The sequence below is a fragment of the Channa argus genome, chromosome 17 (genome assembly GCF_033026475.1).
Source record: "Channa argus isolate prfri chromosome 17, Channa argus male v1.0, whole genome shotgun sequence".
NCBI classification, from domain to species: Eukaryota; Metazoa; Chordata; class Actinopteri; order Anabantiformes; family Channidae; genus Channa; species Channa argus.
In genome coordinates this window covers 20,398,282-20,419,105 of record NC_090213.1, presented here as the reverse complement: position 1 = coordinate 20,419,105, position 20,824 = coordinate 20,398,282, and the positions used below count along the sequence as shown (strand labels likewise).

The following is a 20,824-nucleotide window of genomic DNA, read 5'->3' as shown; positions in this document are numbered from 1 at the left end:
TACGGGTACGAAGTAAAGAGTAACAAGATGATTAGCACTGTTTTGCTTAGCACTAGTCATTCCCGTGTCTCAAACGGCCATGATGAAAAGAAATCGCCATATCTGCCGATCTACCAGTTTTCTTTCCGGGTCTACTCTTTAGGTGAGGATGTGGAACACCTCTCCCTGTCCTCGGTGTCCTCGACCCTCAAGGCCTTTATGGAGGGCTCCACCCTGGGCGAGTTCCACACTCGCCTGTCCATGCTGCTAAGCTTCCATTGTCACCTCCTTCTGGTCCCAAACCAGCCTGGACAAGGTGACCTATCTTAAGTTTATCCTCAAAAAGTTCTTATATGCTCCAAGTATAGTATGTTGGAGTAAGAGTTAAGGATTACTACAATAATTCCTCTCAAAATTGTAATTTGACTACAGGGTAGAAAAATTGGACCTTTGTCCTTAAATGGTGCTCTTATCAAAACCAACCGATAAATTATATGATGAATATATGATGTTATGATGAATATAAAGCAGTGGTTTAAAATTATATCTGCAACAGAATAAATTGTGCAAAGTGTGAGTCTAAATACTGATGTCAGATCTAAATCATTTTCAAAGCAACTTGTCATTAGTAACCTATACTATTTAGGAATTACAACCCTTTTATTTTGGGTAGGCATGTTTTGGCCTTGTGCACAAAAAGAGGGTGTAAAAAATAAGGGATTTATTGAATTGTGATTGGTCAGATGAGTATTAAGAAATTTATTGAATTGTTGACCAGATACTTAGCTCTGGGTGTAACTCTAGATTTTGACTAAACGAAATGCAATGTAAATTAACAATGTATGTACTACTGCTTTGCTTTCGTGTCCTCCCTGATTCATGTGCTTTACTTGCCATGTCCCTCACTTGTTATGCATTTTACCTGTGAGCTATGGTTAAGTCAAAAACAATAAAATGTGGTATGTTTTTTTTTTTAAAGAGTCATTGTCCAGTCTCCTGTGGAACCTGCACAAATACTACAGTCAGTTCTCTGACTGCATTCAGACCAAAATCGATCAACTCAGACAGCCCATCGAGAAGGAGCTCAAAGTATGTATAACTATGAGTCCCTTTCTTATTGCATACCAATCCTTTAAACCTGTTCAGTGATTTATTTCATATGCAGAGTATATGCACAAACAGAAGTTTCACAGTAATGTGTATTGTTCTTAGGACTTTGTAAAGATCTCAAAGTGGAATGATGTTAGTTTCTGGTCCATCAAACATTCAGTGGAGAAAACACATCGGTAAGTTATCAACTAGATTTCACACAGTTAGTACCTTTTGTGCTGAACATTTGTACTTTAGGGCTTTGTCTTGCTTAATTATACTCTCCAGTATACTCTCTGCCACTTCCTAACAGGTCATGTGTTTTTTTTTTTCTCTCAGGACTCTCTTCAAGTTTGTGAAGAAGTTTGAGGAGGCTCTGAATGGTCCAAGTGCCCCTGCTCTGGTGGAACAAGGATGCAGTGCAAGTCATGATAGTGTGGACAGCAACCCAGAACAAACACCTATCCATCAAGTTCATCAGGCACTGAGGGCTGCCCTGCCTGGAAAGGGCAGAGATCTACCGGTACCAGTATTATTAAGTACACACAGTTTGTTTCCTAACGACCAATGACTAACAATAAAATACACTGTGTCTGTCAGAATGAGGGCCTAGAGGAAGGAGTCGAAGCTTCTTTGCTACAGGGTCGTCTGCCTATCCTCACCAGGAAAATGAAGAAACTATGCTGCCAGCTCCTGAAAAAACATCCAGTGCCAGAACTGGCTGAAGACCTGGACTGCTTTACTGGTATGAATGATGTACACACTGAACACAGCCCTATTCTTTTTTGGTTTTTGCTAGTAATGATGCTGCATTTAAATGGTCTGCACTTTTCTACCCATTTGCACTTAAAGTGCTTTACATTGTTTCTTATTCACCCATTCACAATCTCTGTCACACACACACCGATGGGGGAGATGCTATGTGTGAGTGTCTCGCTCAAGGACACTCTGACATGTGAGTGGAGGAGCCGTGTGGACGACCACTCTATCTTTCTGCGCCACAGTCGCCGGTTATAATTACTGTTTATAATTATGTGTCCAGCAGTAGATCTTCTCAGCTCTCATTAATGAATGTTAAATCAATGAGGAAGTCATTGTTCACACTTTTCTCTGTAGCTGTTGTTGTGCAAAGCTAAACAAAGATTGTGAGATATAAAACCACTGTACATCTTCAAGACTGTTGCTTTAGCCCCAGAAAATCCGGGAGAGTGATACATCTTGACTTTATAGGATACCTTTGAAGTTAAAGAAGTTCCATTATCTGTTAGTCTTTCCATTAAACTTGGTTAATGTCTTCTGACATGTGGATGAATTGTCCTGTTTACATAACCAGCTGATAATAAAGTGCTAACTTAATGAAAGAGAAGTGTATATATTCCAATTAGTTGAATATAACCAAATTAATGACTATGACTACTAGTATGTCAAACACAGAATTTCAGAAATCTTTCGCAAGGAATTATAAGTGAAAAACGTGAAATGGGGCAACTGTGGCGCAGGAAGGTGGAGCGGTTGTCCACCAATTCCGGTCACATGTCGAAGTGTCCTTGAGCAAGACACTGAACCTCCAACTTAGTTGCTCCCGATGAGTGTTGGCTCAGCAGCTATCTGTGTGTGTGTGTGTGTGTGTGTGTGTGTGTGTGTGTGTGTGTGTGTGTGTGTGTGTGTGTGTAACGCTATACGAGTGCAGACCATTTACCAAATGAAAGTGAAATTTTTATTAGTCATTTATAAAAAAATACTTAAAAGTTTGAGTTCTTGTGTAATTATGTGAGGGGGACAGGCATGGTTTACACACTTTTATTAAGAAAGAAAAGATTTTGTAGCAGGTTGGGGCAAAGGCAATTTTGTCTTTTGAGACTAGTTCTTCTGCTTTGGAAAAAACTCTTACACAACGCATAGATGAGGCGAGAATACATATAAATTTTGTATAATTTCTCTACAAAATTTGTAAAAAATATTTAGAAGTGTATTGATGAAGTGCTCCAGTTTATGTAAGACAGTCCAGTGGAGCACAGCCGACATTTTACCTGCAAAAGTGGAAACGGGAAAGGAAAACATACACCTTATTTGGGCGTTATTAGATCAAAATGATCCCAGATTGTAGAAAATCTTCTTTTTCTCGATGCTGCCATAAATATCAGTGGATAATGACAAAACAAAAACGAATACAAGCCATCACAAAACAAAGTCTCTTTTCCTTTCAGCACAAATACAGTGAAAAGTAGCACTTCCCAATAAACTCAATTTTGTGCTTCACTTCCTTACAACACAGCAGCTGTATGCACACATCAATACAGGGTTGCGTTCTTTGTGCTCGATACTCTCACCGCCGCTTCTTTATTGTTTGGCCCTTCACTAATGGATGGTTGGATGGTTGACAGGTGTGAGATGTAGTATGCACATTTATGGCCGTCTGATACAAACATTGCACTTGCCTTGAAAAAGACCAGCTGAGCTCAAAGTGTTCTTCATACATTATAATTGAAGCTTAGTGTGTCTTCATCTTCATCCATAGTAGGTTTACCTGTAATACATTGCCACGAGCCAGGTTTGGCTTCACATGACAGGTTTACTTGATTCTATAAACACTAAATATTACATTTATTGGTACAGTTAGTGAACGTCTTTACACTTATTAAATGTAAGCACAACTGTAATAGCTTTACATTAAACTGCTGTGGTTATGTTCTAAGTAACAATTACACTTGTTTGTTTTTTCTACACTATTTATTTATTTTTTGTGCAATGAGAATTGCTGCCTCTATAGATCCATTACAGTTCTTTAGGGGTCAGACTTGTTTGACTATTTTCTGTAAAAAAAAAAAAAAAAAAAACTTTTTTCTTTTCAGGTGAGATCATAAGAAACATCCGGAACCTTCAGAGCTTCACTATTGACATGTCAGCAGAGAAAGAGAAACAAAAGGCAGAGGTCAAGCACATCTTGCAGCAGAAGCAGAGAGCTTTGTCTGACCTGTTCAAGATGCTCACAGAAATAGGTTAGTTTTTACCCCTGGAGAAATGTGAATCTTAAGAAACTAAAACAGTTAAGCAACCTGTCTATTTGTTTCCTTTGACCCATGAAGGTCTGTCATACCGTAAAGGCCTGACATGGAACAGAACAGATGACCCACTGAGAATCCTCTGTATGCAGCCACTGGAGATGAGCACCGCTTTTTCTAATGTCAACCAGGATCATGCTGAGACGACGTAAATAGAACCTGTTCATAGATATGCTGCAGCTGACATACTATTACCCTCAAATTGCCACCAGACAAAGCCTAATTTTATTCACAATAAAAACATAGTGCCTAAACTAGAACTATAGAAAGCACGTTGAAAGTTTCAGCTAGTTACACTATTACCAGATATACACAGTGACTGATGTTAAGCAAAACTTTCCTAGATAAAACTGAGACTTCACTTTAATTTTAACGGGAAACCTGGTTAGATGCTAAGTAAATTTTAAATCTTAATTACATTTTCACTGCCTTCTTGATGGTGTAGGTTGTTCACTCAACTTCTGACAGCGTGGGGTGGATGCCAGAAGTACTTCTACCTTTCCTGGTCCAGGAAAGTGGCCCTGCACACTGCTCTCCAGCATCCTGCCAAGGTGACACAATAAACTGTTTGCATGGTGGTGAAACATTTGACATTATCTGATGTTTTGACTGCTATGAAAACATTCTATCTCAAAGCCAGATGTACAAGATAAACTACTAATATTAATATTATGACTGTTTGTTATTGGTTGGTTTTAGGAACTGGGACTGGGGACTATAGAGCGCTGTAGAGGTTTTACCTCTCACATATTCCAGCTGCTCCTCAAACAGAGGCAACGACTGGCCAAACTCACTGAGCAGTGGGTCCATCTCAGGTAAGTTTGTCCCTGTCACTTCACTGCCGATGATAATTTTATTGTCATGGCAGGGAACATCTGCTTTATGTCCCTATTGCAACTAGCTTATAGCTGGAAGGACTTTAGTGTCTAAAAATTTGATAGTGCCTGTTTTTTCTTTTTTCCTGAGCTCTTCTCTTCTTTAGTAAAATGTGATTAGGTTCAGAATCCATTAGAAAATATGTATTTTCAGCATAGCATAAAAAAATACTGTATTGTTAAAAACTGTTCGATACTAGTAATAATATATAAATAAAAAAACACAAACAAAATCTATCAAATAAAAATGAACTTCTTGTAGGTTGGGTGAAGTTTGTGAATAATGAAGAATTTCGGAGTTAGTCACAATCTCTGATTGATCCTCTCTCCTCCTCTGACGTGATTAACTGTATGGGAGTAAGGGAGCCGCCGTCTCTCATTGGAAAACCAGCTTGCTCAGTTTTAAGATCGGGTGACAGTTTGTGAACACTTTTCTTTTAGCATGTTCTTTGTGATTAGCAAAATGTATCCTCTGCATTAAACCCATCCCCCTGAGGGGAGCAGTGGTCATTGCTTAGGTATCAGAATTTGGCAGGAAAGGACCAGGCATTTTGGAGTAGGTCAGGGGGTTGAAGCAATTTGGTAGGCACTAGGAAAGTATTGAAGTTCAAAACCGAGCTAAAAGCAGATATTCTAATACAGAAAAGACACAGAGATGCTTTATATACATGTTTTCCCTAAACTAGAACCATAGGATGTAAATGGAAAATCACCCTTTCAGCTAACACAAACTTAAAGCAGAACTAAAAAAAACACTGATACTGAAATAATATTCTCATGGTACTTTTCTTTCATGTTTTTTTAACTTAACTTTTCTTTGCTTTGTACGTTGTACTGTAAGTCCCTTTATAGAAAAGTGTCAAATGCCTGGTAGAGTTTCCACAGTCTGTTTGGTAACAGGATACATATGTTCTTGTCATTTCACTACTTCTAGGAGGTTAACCAACAGAATACAGGATGTCAAGGCTCAACTACAGAGCAGCAACAAGGACTGTACCCTTCCACCCCAAAGCTCTCTCCAGGCCTGGATTAGCAAAGGCCAGACACTTGCTGTGCAGTGCACCACCCTATTGCAGCAGCTGGTCTGGCTATTGCAGTGCTGCCCTGAGAATCTCCAGGAGAAGGAGGACACAAGGAGCTGCAGCCAGCACACCTTTAGGTGTCCATCCCCCTTGACAGCTCAACGCCAACCCCCTGGCTGTTTGATGAGGAGGGGAGATACTGCCTGGTGCCAATTACACCAGTGTGTGAATGCACTGTTGAAGCAGACAGAGAGCCTTAAGGTGGAATTGGACACCGCGGCCCAGCAGGCCTCTGAGGAATCACTCCACACATGGTAAAATTTAAATACTTAGGAGTTTATTTGAAATGTGTTGTACAGCCCAGATAGTCTTGACAACGCTTAGTTTCTACAGGAACCATTTTGTAACGTGCTGTTCAGCCTTCGACAAGCTTGGAGCTGTGGTGGCTGAGATGCCGGGCATTGAGCAGCTCTTCACCCCTGCTGTGTGTGTTGGGAGTGCACAGAGCCAACCGGCCATCACCCAGAGCCTGCAGTATGTGAGAGGACAGGTGGAGATGAACATCACCGACTTCACCACCTGGAGGACCCAGCTGATGTCCCTGGAACACCAGCATACAGGTGAATGCACAGACCATTCACCTCTACAACGAAGGAATACTTGCTGCTACTCTCTAGATCTTACTAACTAATTGTGTTAACATGTAGAGACCAGATAACAGGATAAAGCATAAAACATAAACACATAAAAGTGTAAAACTAAAACTACACACAGAACCATTGTAGACTTTCTCCTCCTCTCCTTGTTTAACAGATCACCAGTCTTCCTTCTGTACTGAGTTCACAGCTGAGCTGGACACAAGCATCAACACAGTTTTGTGTGCAGTCCAGACACTTGTAAAGAGAAAGGAGAGAGAACAACAAAAGCAGCACCAAGAAGATTCCAAGACAGGTGAGATAGATGGTGGGGACCTGCTGTGCAGGGACGGGTGGGTGGAAATGAGGCAAATTCATTCCGAACGGTTCTGAAAAAAATCATTACATTGATTATAAATCTCCCCACTGCACACAATATACTTTGATTTGTTATTTTCTCCCTACAGCTGCACCATGCTGTAGCACGTTTACCTCTTTTTAAACTTGAAAGTGTTTAGAATCTTGTTTGTCTCTGCCTATTATATAGTGTATATTGTTAGGAAAACAGTGTACACAAATTTATATAGTGGGTATATTTTTAGGAAAGAATGTCTGGGCTATGTAACTACAGTTTTCATTCATAGGATCTTCGGTAGTTTCTCTTTACTTTTCAGACCTTGGTCTGGACTTAAAAAATAATATGAACTTGCACTAGTTCTTGCATGTCTATATCATCTGCTTTTCGCCTACCTAATTGATACAACACACCACAGATAAGCTGACAGGACCAAGTGTTGTGAAAGGTGCCTTTTTCAGGTTTTCACAGGGGTCCTTACATAATGTTTAGGATTGCTTCATGTTATTTGATGTTTCAGAGGGTGCTGAGGGGAAGGATGAAGAGCCAGTAGAAGACCTCCTGAAGCCTGGTCACTTGACTTCTCTCCTGGAGGAGCAGCTGGAAGCTGAGGTGGAGGCTCTGTGCGTGGGAGATGTTGTTGCTGGGCTGGAGAGGCTACTGAGGTTCCTGAGGACACACAGAGACACCTGTCAGGCACCACAACTCTCGGTATAAGAAACAGTGTTACAAGCAGCATCTAGTGCTTAAGTCAGCTTAATGTTAAATTCATGTTCAAGGGCAAGTGACTCAAATATTGAATAATGTGTAGCAAACAGTGATGATAATATGTCCAAGACATCAATGTTGACATTTTAAACGCCATTAGTCAACACCTTCACTTTAGTGTGTGTGTGTGTGTGTGTGTGTGTGTGTGTGTGTGTGTGTGTGTGTTGGTCAGGAGGTGACCTGGGCGTGCAGGATTATGGTGCGTCTGGAGCCTCTGCTGGGGATTTACTCGGACCTGGTGCGTTATTACCTGGCTGTTTCACTGGGAGCACACAGAAGCACAGGCAAACTGCTGTCTGTACTGGCCAGTATCTTTATGGAGCTTGCTCAGAAGGTACTTAACACAAGTTACTCAGCCTCACTCTAAATAATAGATTATGAAGTCAAAATAAACCTGGAGCTGAATTGTTCTGTTCTTTTTCAGGGTTTCTGCCTACCACAGGAGCTCATGGCAGGTGGAGATGGAGAAGGTGCCACAGAGTTTCACAACTATGAGGGTGGTGGTATTGGTGAAGGAGAGGGCAACAAAGATGTCAGTGAAAAGATAGAGAATGAAGATCAGGTAATTAATGAAATGTTTATTTTTTAATCACTTTTCTGTACAGACAGATGCATGTATAGATAGATGGATAGAATCAGCAGGTAAACAGTCTTTCTACTGTGGTGCAAGAGTTAGGGTGGTTGTCCACCAATCCCCCCAGTTGCGGGTTCGATCCCCAGCTCCTCCGGTCACATGTCGAAGTGTCCTTGAGCAAGACACTGAACACCGGGAGCGTTTGATCATGCAGAGTATGGCCACTGTTTTCGTTTATGGTCCCTCTGACCATGGCCCCCCCTGGGCCACACCTAGAACTTCCACTGGCTCTATGAATTCTTAAACTCACATTTTTCCTACAGGTAGAGGACACCTTTCAAGAGGGTCAGGAAAAGGAAGAACAACAGGATAAAGGGAATATCAATGCAGAGGACAATGCAATAGAAATGTCTGAGGACTTTGATGGCCAGATGCATGATGGGGAGAATAAACCAGGTAATGCTGCCTGCTCAGGTTTCTTTGTTATACTGTATGTCTGACCTCTTGACTTCAGGTTCTTATTACTAGTTACAATGCTGTTAATAGTCACAGTCAAATGTATTAATAGTTTATAAAAATAAAATGGCTGCTGTACATTCTTTGAAGTTGGGAACAGAGATCCACATTTTTGAGGAGGCCTTGTAATAATTTATTTCAGTTGAAGTTGATGCTAATTTAGGCTTATTATCCTAATAAAAACTTTAGAGGCAGTAAAAACCTCAAATACATTTCTCTAGGAGGGTTTTATTCTCTTAATCATTTACAGGTGAAGATGATGAATCCGATAAAGAGGATGAGGAGGAGCTGGACAAAAAGATGGGCAACCTGGGTGAAGGCCAGACAGAGACATTGGATGAGAGAATGTGGGGGGATGATCACGATGATGAGCAGGAAGAAGGCAGTGACAATGAGGAAGAGTCTGGCCAGGGCATGGACATGGTAATTAGGCTTTTAAATAAAATATAAAAAAAACAAGTTTGATGTCTCATCAGTCCATGTGCCCTAATTTCCTGTCAACAATGCATTGTGTTAGGGTGAGTCAAAGCTGGTTGCCAAGGATGACAACTTGGATGCTGCAGACCCTAACAAAGACAATAAAACGCAGGACAAAGAAGAACATATGGATGATAAGGAGGAGGAGAAGATCCATGAACAAGCAGATGAGGTCATTTCTCTTATAAGTTTGTAGAAACTATTTATTTTTATTTCAGGCCTAGGTTGAGGTATTTCCAACAATTTACAGACTTTTTTATGGCTGCTATCTGCCCCTTTGCTGTTTCTCAGAGGCAGTTTGATGAGAATGAAGTGGATCCATACCACGGTCAACAGGACAAGCCACATGAGCCTGAGGCTATGGATCTGCCAGAGGATCTAAACCTGGACGAGAATGATGCTGCAGACGATGGAGAGGGCGAGGGTGATGGTAAACCTGATGCTTTACTTCACACTGTCACTAAATGAACACACTGCTCTGGAAAACAGTAGACCCAGTTATGACCAGACTTGCGGCTTTTTCTGGAGCGTTTTTTTTTTTGTTTTTTTTTTTTATCAAAAAATTTAAGTAACAGGTGTTAGGGTCTTACTGTGGTAAGCCATAGTCAACAGGTGTCTTTAAGCTCTCGAACTCTGGATAGCAGGTCAGCCCAGCGTTTAAAACTAATGCTTTAACAGAAATACAGTATTCTGCAATTCTCTCTCTCTCTCGCTCTTGCGCGCTCTCTCTCTCTCTCGCTCTCGTTCGTATAAATGCAGCCCCAAACCACCACATACCCTCTACCAGGTTTAACAAAGTCTCATTCTTCCACCTCTCTCCAGCTTTTCATCTCGCATATCGTTGACAACTAAACCGAAAACGTTCACATGTTGATTTATTACTCTATAATACTTCAAAAGTTCTCAGTTATCCAAGTTTGCTTATGCAAGTCTTGTCAAATCGACTAAAAAGTCCTCTAGCCAACTTTCCCTTTAGACTGAAGAATCTTCTTGGACAAGCGAAATGTTTTCAACCAAGGACAAAAAAGTCCAGTTGCCATGACTCAACCTCCTTTGGACTCCACAGTACTCCTTTTCACTGATCTTCACTCCAATCTTTGAACATATCTCAGCCTTTTGGCCCTGTTCCCCTGCTAAAAAAAATGGTTTCTTCGCCGCTTAGCTTACACTCCTGTTTTTTTGCCTTTTTTTTTTTTTTTGTCCTTTCGGCGTATCCCATGAGTATAGGTTCACCACAGCGGATCATTGCATGTTGATTTGGCACAGTTTTTACGCCGGATGCTTTTAATGCGGTGTACATATTTCAGACTGTATTCTTATAAAAGAGAAATAAAAATGCTCATCATAGCAATAAATCATACTGACCTTCAACTGACCTAAGACAGTACATTCAGATGAAATTTAGCCAGTGACACAGTTTGCATTAAAAACTGGATAAGACCTTTGCTCAATGTAGTCCTATTTTATGTTTCCCCTGCTCAGAAGAGAATCCCTTCGAAATTGGTGAGAAAACCATGGACCTAGAAGAGAGGGATGACAAAGAGACAGATGGAAAAGAGGAGCAGGGAACTGAAGAGATGCTGGAGGATCAGACTGACCAACCAGAAGAGGAAAAGGATCAGAGGCACAAGAGTGAAGAGGAAGAAGGAGAGAAAGCAGAGGCAGATGAGGCAGAGAAACAAGAGGAGATGAAGGAGGAGAGAGGATTGGAGGAAGGAAGAGATGAAGATCTGACTGTTCCAAGTGACAAAGGACACAAACCCAAGGTGTGTATTTAAACAAACTACTACCTACACTGATTAGCCACAACATTAATACCACTTGTTCAGTGCTGCATTTCATTCTTATGACTTGCTTATGCTCACAGGAAGAAGAGGAATGTGGGGATGAGAATGAGGAGCAGCGAGAATCAGCTGAAAGGAAGGAACACAACACAGATGGTCAGACTGGAGATGAAAATGTCCAGAGTGACACAGCTGTGGAGCTAGCAGGAGAGGCATCAGAGAGAGACCAAGCTAAAGAAGTACACTTCACTGTCACTCAGTATTTTATTTAGTACATACTATAGATGTAGTCAATATAAATGACAGCAGGTATCTCATATTAAGATTGTACATAAGGAATACAAATCTTAATAAAAAGAAATGGAAGAGAGACCTCTTGAGGTCTTGAATTAATCCGGGAAAGTGGAATACTTCTCTATACAAGTTTTTTTTTTCTTTTTTAAACCCAGTTTTTACTCTGACTGACAGAATATGTACCAATACAACAATAGGATCATAGAAAGTGTTTTAGATAGGAGAAAAGGGCATTAAAACAAGAGAAGATGAAGGTTTAAATTGATTTTAAAACATGAATAAATTATCACCCCAGAATATAGATATGAAATACTAAAAACTGAATGAAACCGATAAAAAAGGACAATGAAAATCACAATTAAAAAAAATACTCTCAGATTTTATAAAAGTGAATGGTAAACAAACTCTTTTCTGGAAATGTGTTTATGATATGTGGTGCATACAAGCTTAATACAGTTTCTAATGGTTTTATTTTTAACCCTGAGGACAGTACACAGACCATCAGTGAGATCTGTATAGTTCAAAACAGAGCAGCTGATAAAAAATGCATTTTGGTCCTCAACCAAGCACATTTTAAAGGCAGTAGTGTTCTGAATTAGCTATCTGATCATCTCATTATCTAGATACCTTCAGATTGTCCCTGTGCAGGAGATGTAATTGTGGGTGATGTGATAGGATGTAAAATAATAGTTTCAATCGTTCTGGTTTGCTAGGAGCATGGCACGGGAGCAGCTGATGCCAGCCAATCAGAGGGCCACCAGTCAGAGCTGGCAGCAAGAATGGCTTTAAATACAGAGACAGAATGCAAGACTCAGGTATGGCTGGCACCACAATCACCTACATTTGCTTTCAGTCATCATACCACAATTTGATTTTTGACTTTTTCATTCGTTGTACTGCTTCAGAACTTCAAGAGAAAACCTGGTCACACAGACAATGAGAGATCGACTGGGGACTACAGTGAACATGTAAACAAGAGACTACGTACAATCGATAACAGCAAGGACAGCAGGCAGAATGATGCCAAGCAGGAGTCTGATCTGTACGAACACATCAAACAGGGAGAGGAATCCTACGATACGCAGACATACGGTCAGTGATGGGTCACACATTCCAATTTCAGTGAGGGAAGGAAATTTCGTTTATTGCTGTTCTACAATTAAAGTGAAGCTAACACCAGATGACTGAAGTTGGTGTTTGTAACTCCAGATGTGGCTAGTGCAGACCAGCAGAAGGCAACAGGGGCTCAGCAGGAACATGATGAAGATCAGATTGATGAGGATATTGCCATGGAAACCGACGAGCAAGAAGACAACCTTCGAGCGACTGAGATTCAGGAACTAAAGCCTGAACTCATGGACTCTACTAAGGCCTCCCAAAAAGGTGTCAGCACATTATCATCTGCCATTTGTTCAGTAAGAACTGATTAAATAGACAGGTTTTGGCAACATTGCCACAGCTATGCTCTAACAATTCCTGGAGTTGGTTTTGTGAAATCTGCACATCTTCTGACTTTTCTTTCCTCATCTTGTGCAGGTGTAGACAGTGGAGAGTTGCAAAGGCAGAGAGAGGAGAAGGAAAAAGAGATATTGGAAAGCCACCAAGATCCCAAAGAAGGAGAGCGAGCAGATAGAAACACAGAATCCACAATTCACACTGTTCCTCAGCTGCTGTTAGCTACCACACAGGTAGACGTCTAAAATGTCGAGGACAAACAACCTTTTCTTTCTCCTGTTCTCATTACCTATGTCTTAAGTCATTGCTGCTAGCAGGCAATATTGCTCTTACTCTAACTTTGTGGAAACAGTAAGAATATACTTGATTTGACTTTAAGGCCACGTGTGTATTCGTTTGCAGAATGCAGAGAGAGACCTAGAAGAGATCAGAAAGGAGATGGAGCTGCAGCTGGAACTGTGGCACAAACTGGCCCCAGGAACTCATGAGGAGGTAAGGCTGACCCAGGATCTGGTACAAATTGATTGAAACACTAATTCAGTTAGAATATGAAAGGTATGTACTTTGTTTAAAGAACAAAACATAATCTGTTTCTTAGAATACTTTGGCCAGTTTTAGTCATCATTGTGTAACTGTGTCATAAAATCAATATATCATAAGCAAATGACAGAGATTTTGCCTGTCTTCTTCAGTCCTGACCATAACATCTCCACAGCATGTTTAACTTTAATTATTTCTGGATACATTGAACATCTGCAAATAAAACAAACATGTTTCCTTTAAAAAGCTGATTTTTTTTTATTTAAAAAAACTATTGTAAAGTAAATCCTCTGTTGTTTATATTCATGTTAACTTGGAAAGCAGTCTTCTTCTTCCTTCCATGTCTGGCACATTAATTAACTTATAGATCCATCGTGTGAAACCCTAGTAGGTGTATGTACAGAACTTCTTGCATTATGTGTGTGATACAAACAAAGCAAGGACATGTTCATGTTCACATTTGTTTCCTCATTGTGCAACCAATGGTCAAAATGTCTGGGCTGTCTTACAGTACACTGTATAATACATAATTCGATCCAAATCAACGGCTTTCGGCTTGTCCCCAAAGAGGAGCGTGTTCTGCACGTTTATTTAGCATGTGATTTTACACCAGATGCCCTTTCTTCTGCAACCCTCATATTTTTTTATTAGGGCCATTCCAGCCACCAAGGGCAAGGACTGGGAAAAACCTAGTGGGGTGGGATTCGATGCCTTTTGCATCCCAACCAGTGCTCTACCACTGATTCACCAGGCCAATTTGGTACACTAAGCTAAAAGTCAAACAAATTCAATAAATCCTCCACGATAAAGGTTTTTGTTTTATTTTTTGAGATATCCATTAGAATCCAATGTGAAAATCCCAACATTGTTTTCTGGACTAAAAGTTATGGACGGAATTGTTTTTGTTTTTTTACTGTTCTAAAACATACCCATGTATAGATGGACTGGGATGTGAATGATTTTTAGTTGTTCACTAGTAAATGTATTGTAGATCACTGGTTGATCACTTTTACACACAGTTTACACATTGTAACTGACGAGTTCTTGTCTTTGTTTCAGGAGAGTGCAGCAGTTTCCATGTGGCATCAGTATCAGACTCTTACTTCAGCTCTTTCGCAGCAGCTTTGTGAACAGCTTCGTCTTATTCTGGAGCCCACACAGGCCACAAAGCTCAAGTTAGTACCCACACAGTTACAAAGTGTCAGTGTACAGAGGGAATCTGGGCATGTAGTCTAGTGAAACCTGTATTTTAACTATACTAACATTTCCAGTGACCTACAGGACAGTTGTAATACAGTTGTTTCTCTTTTTAACTTGTTTTTGTCCTGGATGATAATGTGTCAATAGTGTATCAGTGCAAAGTCTGTGTATTTATTAAAGTTAGCAGATTACAGTCACTTTCATGTTTAGACCCCTATATACACTGTATGACCCTATATAACTGCATGTTGGACATAAACTAAGCCAAAGCTCTCTCTTTAGGTGCCACAGTTGCATTTATGGTGGAGGTATAAGGGGTATAAAACAATTTCTAAAGCTTTGAATGTTCCAAGGAGCACAAGATGTTTGGAACCACCAGGACCCTTCAGTTCTGCGGTGTGAGTGATGCGAGTATGAGGAAAAGGTGGTCTGATTATCATCAGACCACCTGTGTTAAAGTCTTTGCAGAACTCCAAGGATTCTGTCGGGTTAATGTAGTCACTGCTTATCATCCAGCTGGTACCATCCCTACAGTGAAGCACTGTGGTGGCAGCATACTGCTATAGGGAGCTTCTCAGCACCCAGGGACAGGAAAAGTCCTCCAATAAGTCCTCCTAGACTTAAAACCTGTCGAAAAATCTGTGCAGAGGTGTTCAGAAGTTCACAGACACTTATTAAATCTGACTAGGTTTGAGGGGGTCTGTCATCTCAATCCATTTCTGTCCATTTTAAATTAAATTTTGCACAGTATGCAGATGGAAGGGATCTGAATAGGTTTACTTTGACTAGTACATGTACATACATGCATACAACAATATGATATAATTGAATGTATCAGTTGCTGAGCTAATGATGCTACACTGCTCCACAGAGGTGATTATCGGACAGGGAAGCGTCTCAATATGAGGAAGGTGATCCCCTACATCGCCAGTCAGTTCCGTAAAGACAAGATCTGGCTGAGGAGGACCAAGCCCAGCAAAAGGGAATACCACATCTGTCTGGCTGTGGATGACTCCTCTAGCATGGTGGACAACCACTCCAAACAGGTAGCAGGCCCCATATGTATTCACAATCAAAAAGCTGGTTAAATAAATAAAACAAATGTTAGTAAAAAATTCATAGTTTAAGTTACTTTTCATGTTAATGTCAAACTGGTAGGACCAGAATATTGTTAATACAATCTACAAATGACATACTGTATGTTTGTGTGTGTGTGTGTGTGTGTGTGTGTGTGTGTGGTGAAGCTGGCATTTGAATCCCTGTCAGTTATCATCAATGCTCTCACTCTGCTGGAAGTTGGACAGGTGTCTGTGTGCAGGTAAGTGGGTTTGCTAGACTTGTTTTTTTTACTCTTTCTTAAGCTTCTTAGTGTTTATTTGCACCATGATGATTCACAGGTGCAAAGTGATATTATAGTGCTGGAAATCTGCCTATACAAGCAGCAGAAGAGTAACCTGATTTGTCTTTCACCTCATACTTGTTTTGGAAGCCTGGCTCACAGATTTTAACTGTTTAGGGTAGAGGAACCCTGAATTCAGAAACCAGCTTTTTTGTTTAGAGCTTTCTGGAAAAGGCAGAATAAAACCTGGTTACTCAAGTGCGTGTAAACGTTCTGATTATCCCTGGCACGCAAGCTCTTTTGTGCTTCGGTTTGTGGTCAGCACACTTACATTTCTTTTATTGTCTGTTCAAATTTTCAGTATGGATTTAAATTTTTAATGACTGTTCATGTGCTTTAGTTTTGGTGAACAGGTACAGCTACTTCATCCCTTTGGGAAGCAGTTTAATGATGAGTCAGGGGCTCGGATACTCAGACTCTGTCAGTTCCAGCAGAAGAAGACCAGAATAGGGCAGGTAGGAATCTTCCATCCACTGTTTCATCCTTGCCCAGTCTGTGGCTTTTAAAACATACAGTTTGAATTGTGAATCAATGCATTTGCAGTATCAGTATTTCTAACCTCTCTACGAAGTACAAATACACAAGTTTAGTGACTTTTAACTGTTCACATGGAGACAGTCCCTGAGCGTTCTTGGGTTAAAATGTGCTTTGTTTCTAATGACATTTAAGTCTAGCGTTTGTTTAATTGCATTTTAAGAATCAAATATGAATTAAGAGGGCAGGGCTGCTTCTTTCTAATTAAACTAATTATTTTTCAAGCCTTTACAACTGTAGGATGATGCTGTTGTGTTTGTTACAAATTGATTATCTCTGTGGTTTCTCCACATTACTGAAATTGATTTAACATTTTATGTTTAGTGATAAGAATGATGCTAATTAGTTTCTATATATGCTCCACTTACCATGCAGCTTGTAGTTTGGCATATGACGGGTTAACTTGTGCATCTCTTACTCTTCATCCCTCTCATCTGTAGTTTTTGGAGGCTCAAACCAAAATGTTTCTGTCAGCACGACAGCAGATTCCAGGACCTATAAGCTCAGGTAATGACTCACACTACATTTTACATATTTTGCAGACATAATCCACTGATTGTCTGTCAGTCACGGTAGAGGGAAATCATCTATGTGTTTAATGAAGAACTGAGATTGGCCCCTCTGTAAACCTGTACTATGCAATTCACTAAGGTGGTGCTACAAGAACAATTTGCTTGGTCCATTCCAGCGTTTGGAACAGCAACTTCTCTGGACTGTCTGCTTTAATTTCACAAATAATTAAATGGCAGTAAAAGGCAATAACACAAATCATTGTGTCTTTCTCCATGAATATGTGAACTAAGAAATGGAAATGAGAGCAGAACTGGCTGGGATGCTGCACACACAGTACCTGTTTTCATAGTTAGTTCATTGTATTTCTATCTTGTCCACTACAAAGCCAAACAAGAAAATACATCCTTATTTAGATGACTCACAGTTGACTCACAACTGTGGTATAGCAGGCTTGACCTGTCCTAATTAGACCTTTGTGCCTTCATTGGAGCATCAACCGTTCATACCATGAACTGGTCTGGACTCATATGGCACTTTTGTACCTGTTGGTAACTCAAAGCGCTTTACATTGCTTTCATTCACCCATTCACACTCAGTCACATACACAAAAGCTCAAGGGGGAGCTGGCCAACACTCACCAGGAGCAACTAAGCTAGGGTAGAAAAAGCCCAAGGACTCTTTGACATGTGACCATAGGAGCCGGGGATCAAACCAACAACTGTGGGATTGGTGAACGACCACTCTACCTCTGCACCAGATAACCCAGACTGTGATCCAGAATCCAGAAAGATCCAGAATGTAGCTATTGTTTGCACCATTATTGGCAAGAAGAATTTAATTCAAAATAGCCATGCCCTAATGAGGCTTGTTGTCTTGACAACCTGATAATGTTTACTTTTTGAGAAAATAAAAAGGCTGTTTTATTAAACTTTTAGATTTATTGATGTATTTAAATTATGTGTAGGGCTGGCACCGTTAAAGCAGGTTTGGGTATGATGACTTATATTTTAAAACTTAACAAATGTTCCTTTACATCAAATTCTGAGTAGGTAAAAAGGGCAGTTAATTTGCATTTAATCACGATTAACTACATTTTACCAGAAACTCAATGGTTATATTTTGAAATGATAATAAGTTGCCATGTGTTTAAAATACATTTTATGTTATGGTGTACTCTCCATGTGCTCAATTCAACACTGACTTTGTTCAAAATAAAATGTTATTTGAGTGTGCAAAATTATTAATTATTGCTATTAATCTGATCAGTGGTTTTCTGTATGTTTGTTATTTTTAAACCATCACATAAAGAGACTAAAACCGACCATGCATCATAATCTTTATATCATAATCGTCCACAGACTGGTTTAGCTTACTAGTCTTTAGCAGCTGCTTCCACTAATGGAACTTGATGGATATGGCTGCTCTAACTCAGTTGGTCAGGTGGCTGGTAAGTGAGTCATCCACGGACCACAGGGTCGGTGGTTTGATTCCTGGTCCATCCTGGCAATGTTTTGAAGTGTCCTTAGGCAATAACCTGAAACCTACGTTGCTCCTGGTGGGTCAGGTGACCCAGGAGAACCAGAGTTACTAAGATTTGCCTCATACAAATAAATGTCGTAGTGCCAGGACTACATGCATGTAGTCAGTAGCTTATGCTGTTTTGCTCTCTTTTCAGACACCGCCCAGTTGCTGGTCATTGTGTCTGATGGCAGGGGGCTTTTTCTGGAAGGAAAAGAGCGGGTGACAGCAGCTGTGCAGGCAGCATGCGGCGCAAATGTGTTTGTCATCTTTGTGGTACTTGACAACCCCAATTCACGTGTAAGTGAAGCTAAATTTTATCTTTTTGTTCTGCAAATCTCTGTACACTAAGCATTGCTAAACCCTAGTGTTGTGCTACAGGACTCTATCCTGGACATCAAGGTGCCTATATTCAAAGGGCCAGGAGAACTTCCAGACATCCGCTCCTACATGGAGGAGTTCCCCTTCCCCTTCTATGTCATCCTGCGAGATGTAAACTCCTTACCAGAGACTCTGAGTGATGCGCTGAGACAGTGGTTTGAACTTGTCACGGCAGTTGACCAGTAGACCAATTGGGAGCGATCTTTACAGGGAAGGAGAAGTGATCAGCAACCAACTGCACAATGCCAATCTGCTGCTAGCTTCTCAGCAAGAACTGAGAGACAATTGGATTTGACGCTGTACATGTGCCTTTATTCTCTTATTTGTACTGTTGATTTTAGTAGTTTGATAGACTTTTAGTGTTAGTCTTTATTATCAGGGACAGTTTATTTGTAAAATAAGCATGTCTGAGATGAAGTGACACATTGGTGGTTTCATAATGTGTAAACCATTACAGTAAAAATGGGTGGATAACTTACAATACCCCTGAAATCATGTGAGTGGAGGTTTTAGTGTTACAGATATTAATTCATTCATCTTTAATGTGGAAACAGCAACTGAGGATAGAGCAAAATTGTTTTCTGTGTAAAAAGAATGTAATTAATTAACTAATATGTGCCTTGGAGAGGAAAACTATATTGCATCTCATTATACTTTGATAGGCTGTTGAGGTGATAAATCCAATGCATATTCACAGCTCTGCAATTGTAGAATTGTGCAATTGTTGACATTGTTAAATGATTGAGTACAAACATTTATTGTGGTTTAAAAATGTGCTGTGTTGATCTTCCACCAATACTGTATATTTCCAGTGTCAGGAGTAGGTGTTGTTGATTATCAGCTGTGTCTTGTGCTTCGTAGCATCTCAAACCATGACACAAATGATCCGGATAATAAACGGATTACAATTGTTCTGTGCTTCATTTTTGTAAAATACATTTTTGACGAATTCCTAACTTTTTTTTTAATATTTATGTTCACCATGCAATAAATCTCCAGTTTTACAGATGTCAGAACGCTGACATCTGCATGTGAAAAACTGGCACATGTCTCGCTCTAACAAGATAAAGAATGAGACACGGTAATGAGTCAATTCGATCTAATTGTTTGTGTATATTATTTTTTAAATGTAAATGCAGTGTATTAAATTGCACGTGGGTCAGAATATTTGTGCAGAATCACATTTTTAACGTGTTGTGTACACAGTCAAGTACTTGCTTTGAAAGTACAAATTTTAATATAATAGAAAACAGATGTTGAAAGAAATGTATTCAAATGACTGATAAATCACACGACATAAAAATTAACAGTTCACAATTCAAAATAAACACAAAAACTTGCAAATGTAATCTGCAAATGACACGTCTTTCCGTCTCTGTATTGCCGCTAAAATGCGGTAGATTTTCTTTGCCATGGTGGAAAGATGTGCACACTTATATACAACTACAGTTACCGCCACACAAACCTACAAAGGAAACACCGGGGGCCACAAGCCAGTGTCCTCTTGTCCCAGTCTGGATAAATGCAGAGGGTTGTGTCGGGAAGGGCCTCCGACGTGAAACACGTGCCAAATTAAACTTGCGAATCAAGATTTCCACACCAAATCGGACTTTCATACCTGCTCGGTCGCGGCCCAGGTTGTTGACCTACAGGGACATTTGGCTGGTTTTGGTCGGAGGATACGAAGAGGGCGTGATGGCACGCGGAGAGAAAAGAGGAAAGCGAGAGTATGGGACTAACAGTAAAGACTTTAAAAGTTGGGACTATGACAAGGAAGGAGTTGGTTGCCATGATGAAGAGAAGTTAGGATGGACAAATGTGCAGGAGCAAGGCTCGAAGCTTAGGCGCAGGGTT

General features: G+C 40.2%; 1 protein-coding gene across 2 annotated transcripts in view; it reads left to right on the top strand.

The window, feature by feature from the left end:
* Positions 1–20,135, top strand: part of mdn1 (midasin AAA ATPase 1) — an 83,693-nt gene extending 63,558 nt beyond the window's left edge. Inside the window, exons 70-102 of one of the 2 annotated variants that reach the window (XM_067481569.1) lie at positions 143–295; positions 959–1,068; positions 1,192–1,265; positions 1,408–1,591; positions 1,669–1,813; positions 3,921–4,067; positions 4,155–4,278; positions 4,576–4,681; positions 4,830–4,945; positions 5,940–6,341; positions 6,421–6,647; positions 6,841–6,978; positions 7,538–7,728; positions 7,958–8,119; positions 8,210–8,347; positions 8,683–8,815; positions 9,126–9,298; positions 9,393–9,524; positions 9,644–9,782; positions 10,835–11,118; positions 11,220–11,375; positions 12,144–12,245; positions 12,336–12,522; positions 12,640–12,813; positions 12,967–13,118; positions 13,288–13,377; positions 14,485–14,600; positions 15,497–15,671; positions 15,870–15,943; positions 16,365–16,479; positions 16,999–17,065; positions 18,747–18,889; positions 18,971–20,135. In XM_067481569.1, coding sequence (XP_067337670.1) covers positions 143–295; positions 959–1,068; positions 1,192–1,265; positions 1,408–1,591; positions 1,669–1,813; positions 3,921–4,067; positions 4,155–4,278; positions 4,576–4,681; positions 4,830–4,945; positions 5,940–6,341; positions 6,421–6,647; positions 6,841–6,978; positions 7,538–7,728; positions 7,958–8,119; positions 8,210–8,347; positions 8,683–8,815; positions 9,126–9,298; positions 9,393–9,524; positions 9,644–9,782; positions 10,835–11,118; positions 11,220–11,375; positions 12,144–12,245; positions 12,336–12,522; positions 12,640–12,813; positions 12,967–13,118; positions 13,288–13,377; positions 14,485–14,600; positions 15,497–15,671; positions 15,870–15,943; positions 16,365–16,479; positions 16,999–17,065; positions 18,747–18,889; positions 18,971–19,156 — 5,015 coding nt within the window. In that variant the 3' untranslated portion in view covers positions 19,157–20,135. Of the gene's footprint in view, positions 1–142; positions 296–958; positions 1,069–1,191; positions 1,266–1,407; positions 1,592–1,668; positions 1,814–3,920; positions 4,068–4,154; positions 4,279–4,575; positions 4,682–4,829; positions 4,946–5,939; positions 6,342–6,420; positions 6,648–6,840; positions 6,979–7,537; positions 7,729–7,957; positions 8,120–8,209; positions 8,348–8,682; positions 8,816–9,125; positions 9,299–9,392; positions 9,525–9,643; positions 9,783–10,834; positions 11,119–11,219; positions 11,376–12,143; positions 12,246–12,335; positions 12,523–12,639; positions 12,846–12,966; positions 13,119–13,287; positions 13,378–14,484; positions 14,601–15,496; positions 15,672–15,869; positions 15,944–16,364; positions 16,480–16,998; positions 17,066–18,746; positions 18,890–18,970 lie in introns of those variants that run through there. The other variant, XM_067481570.1, reaches the window with a different exon arrangement.
* The last annotated feature ends 689 nt before the right edge of the window (positions 20,136–20,824 follow it).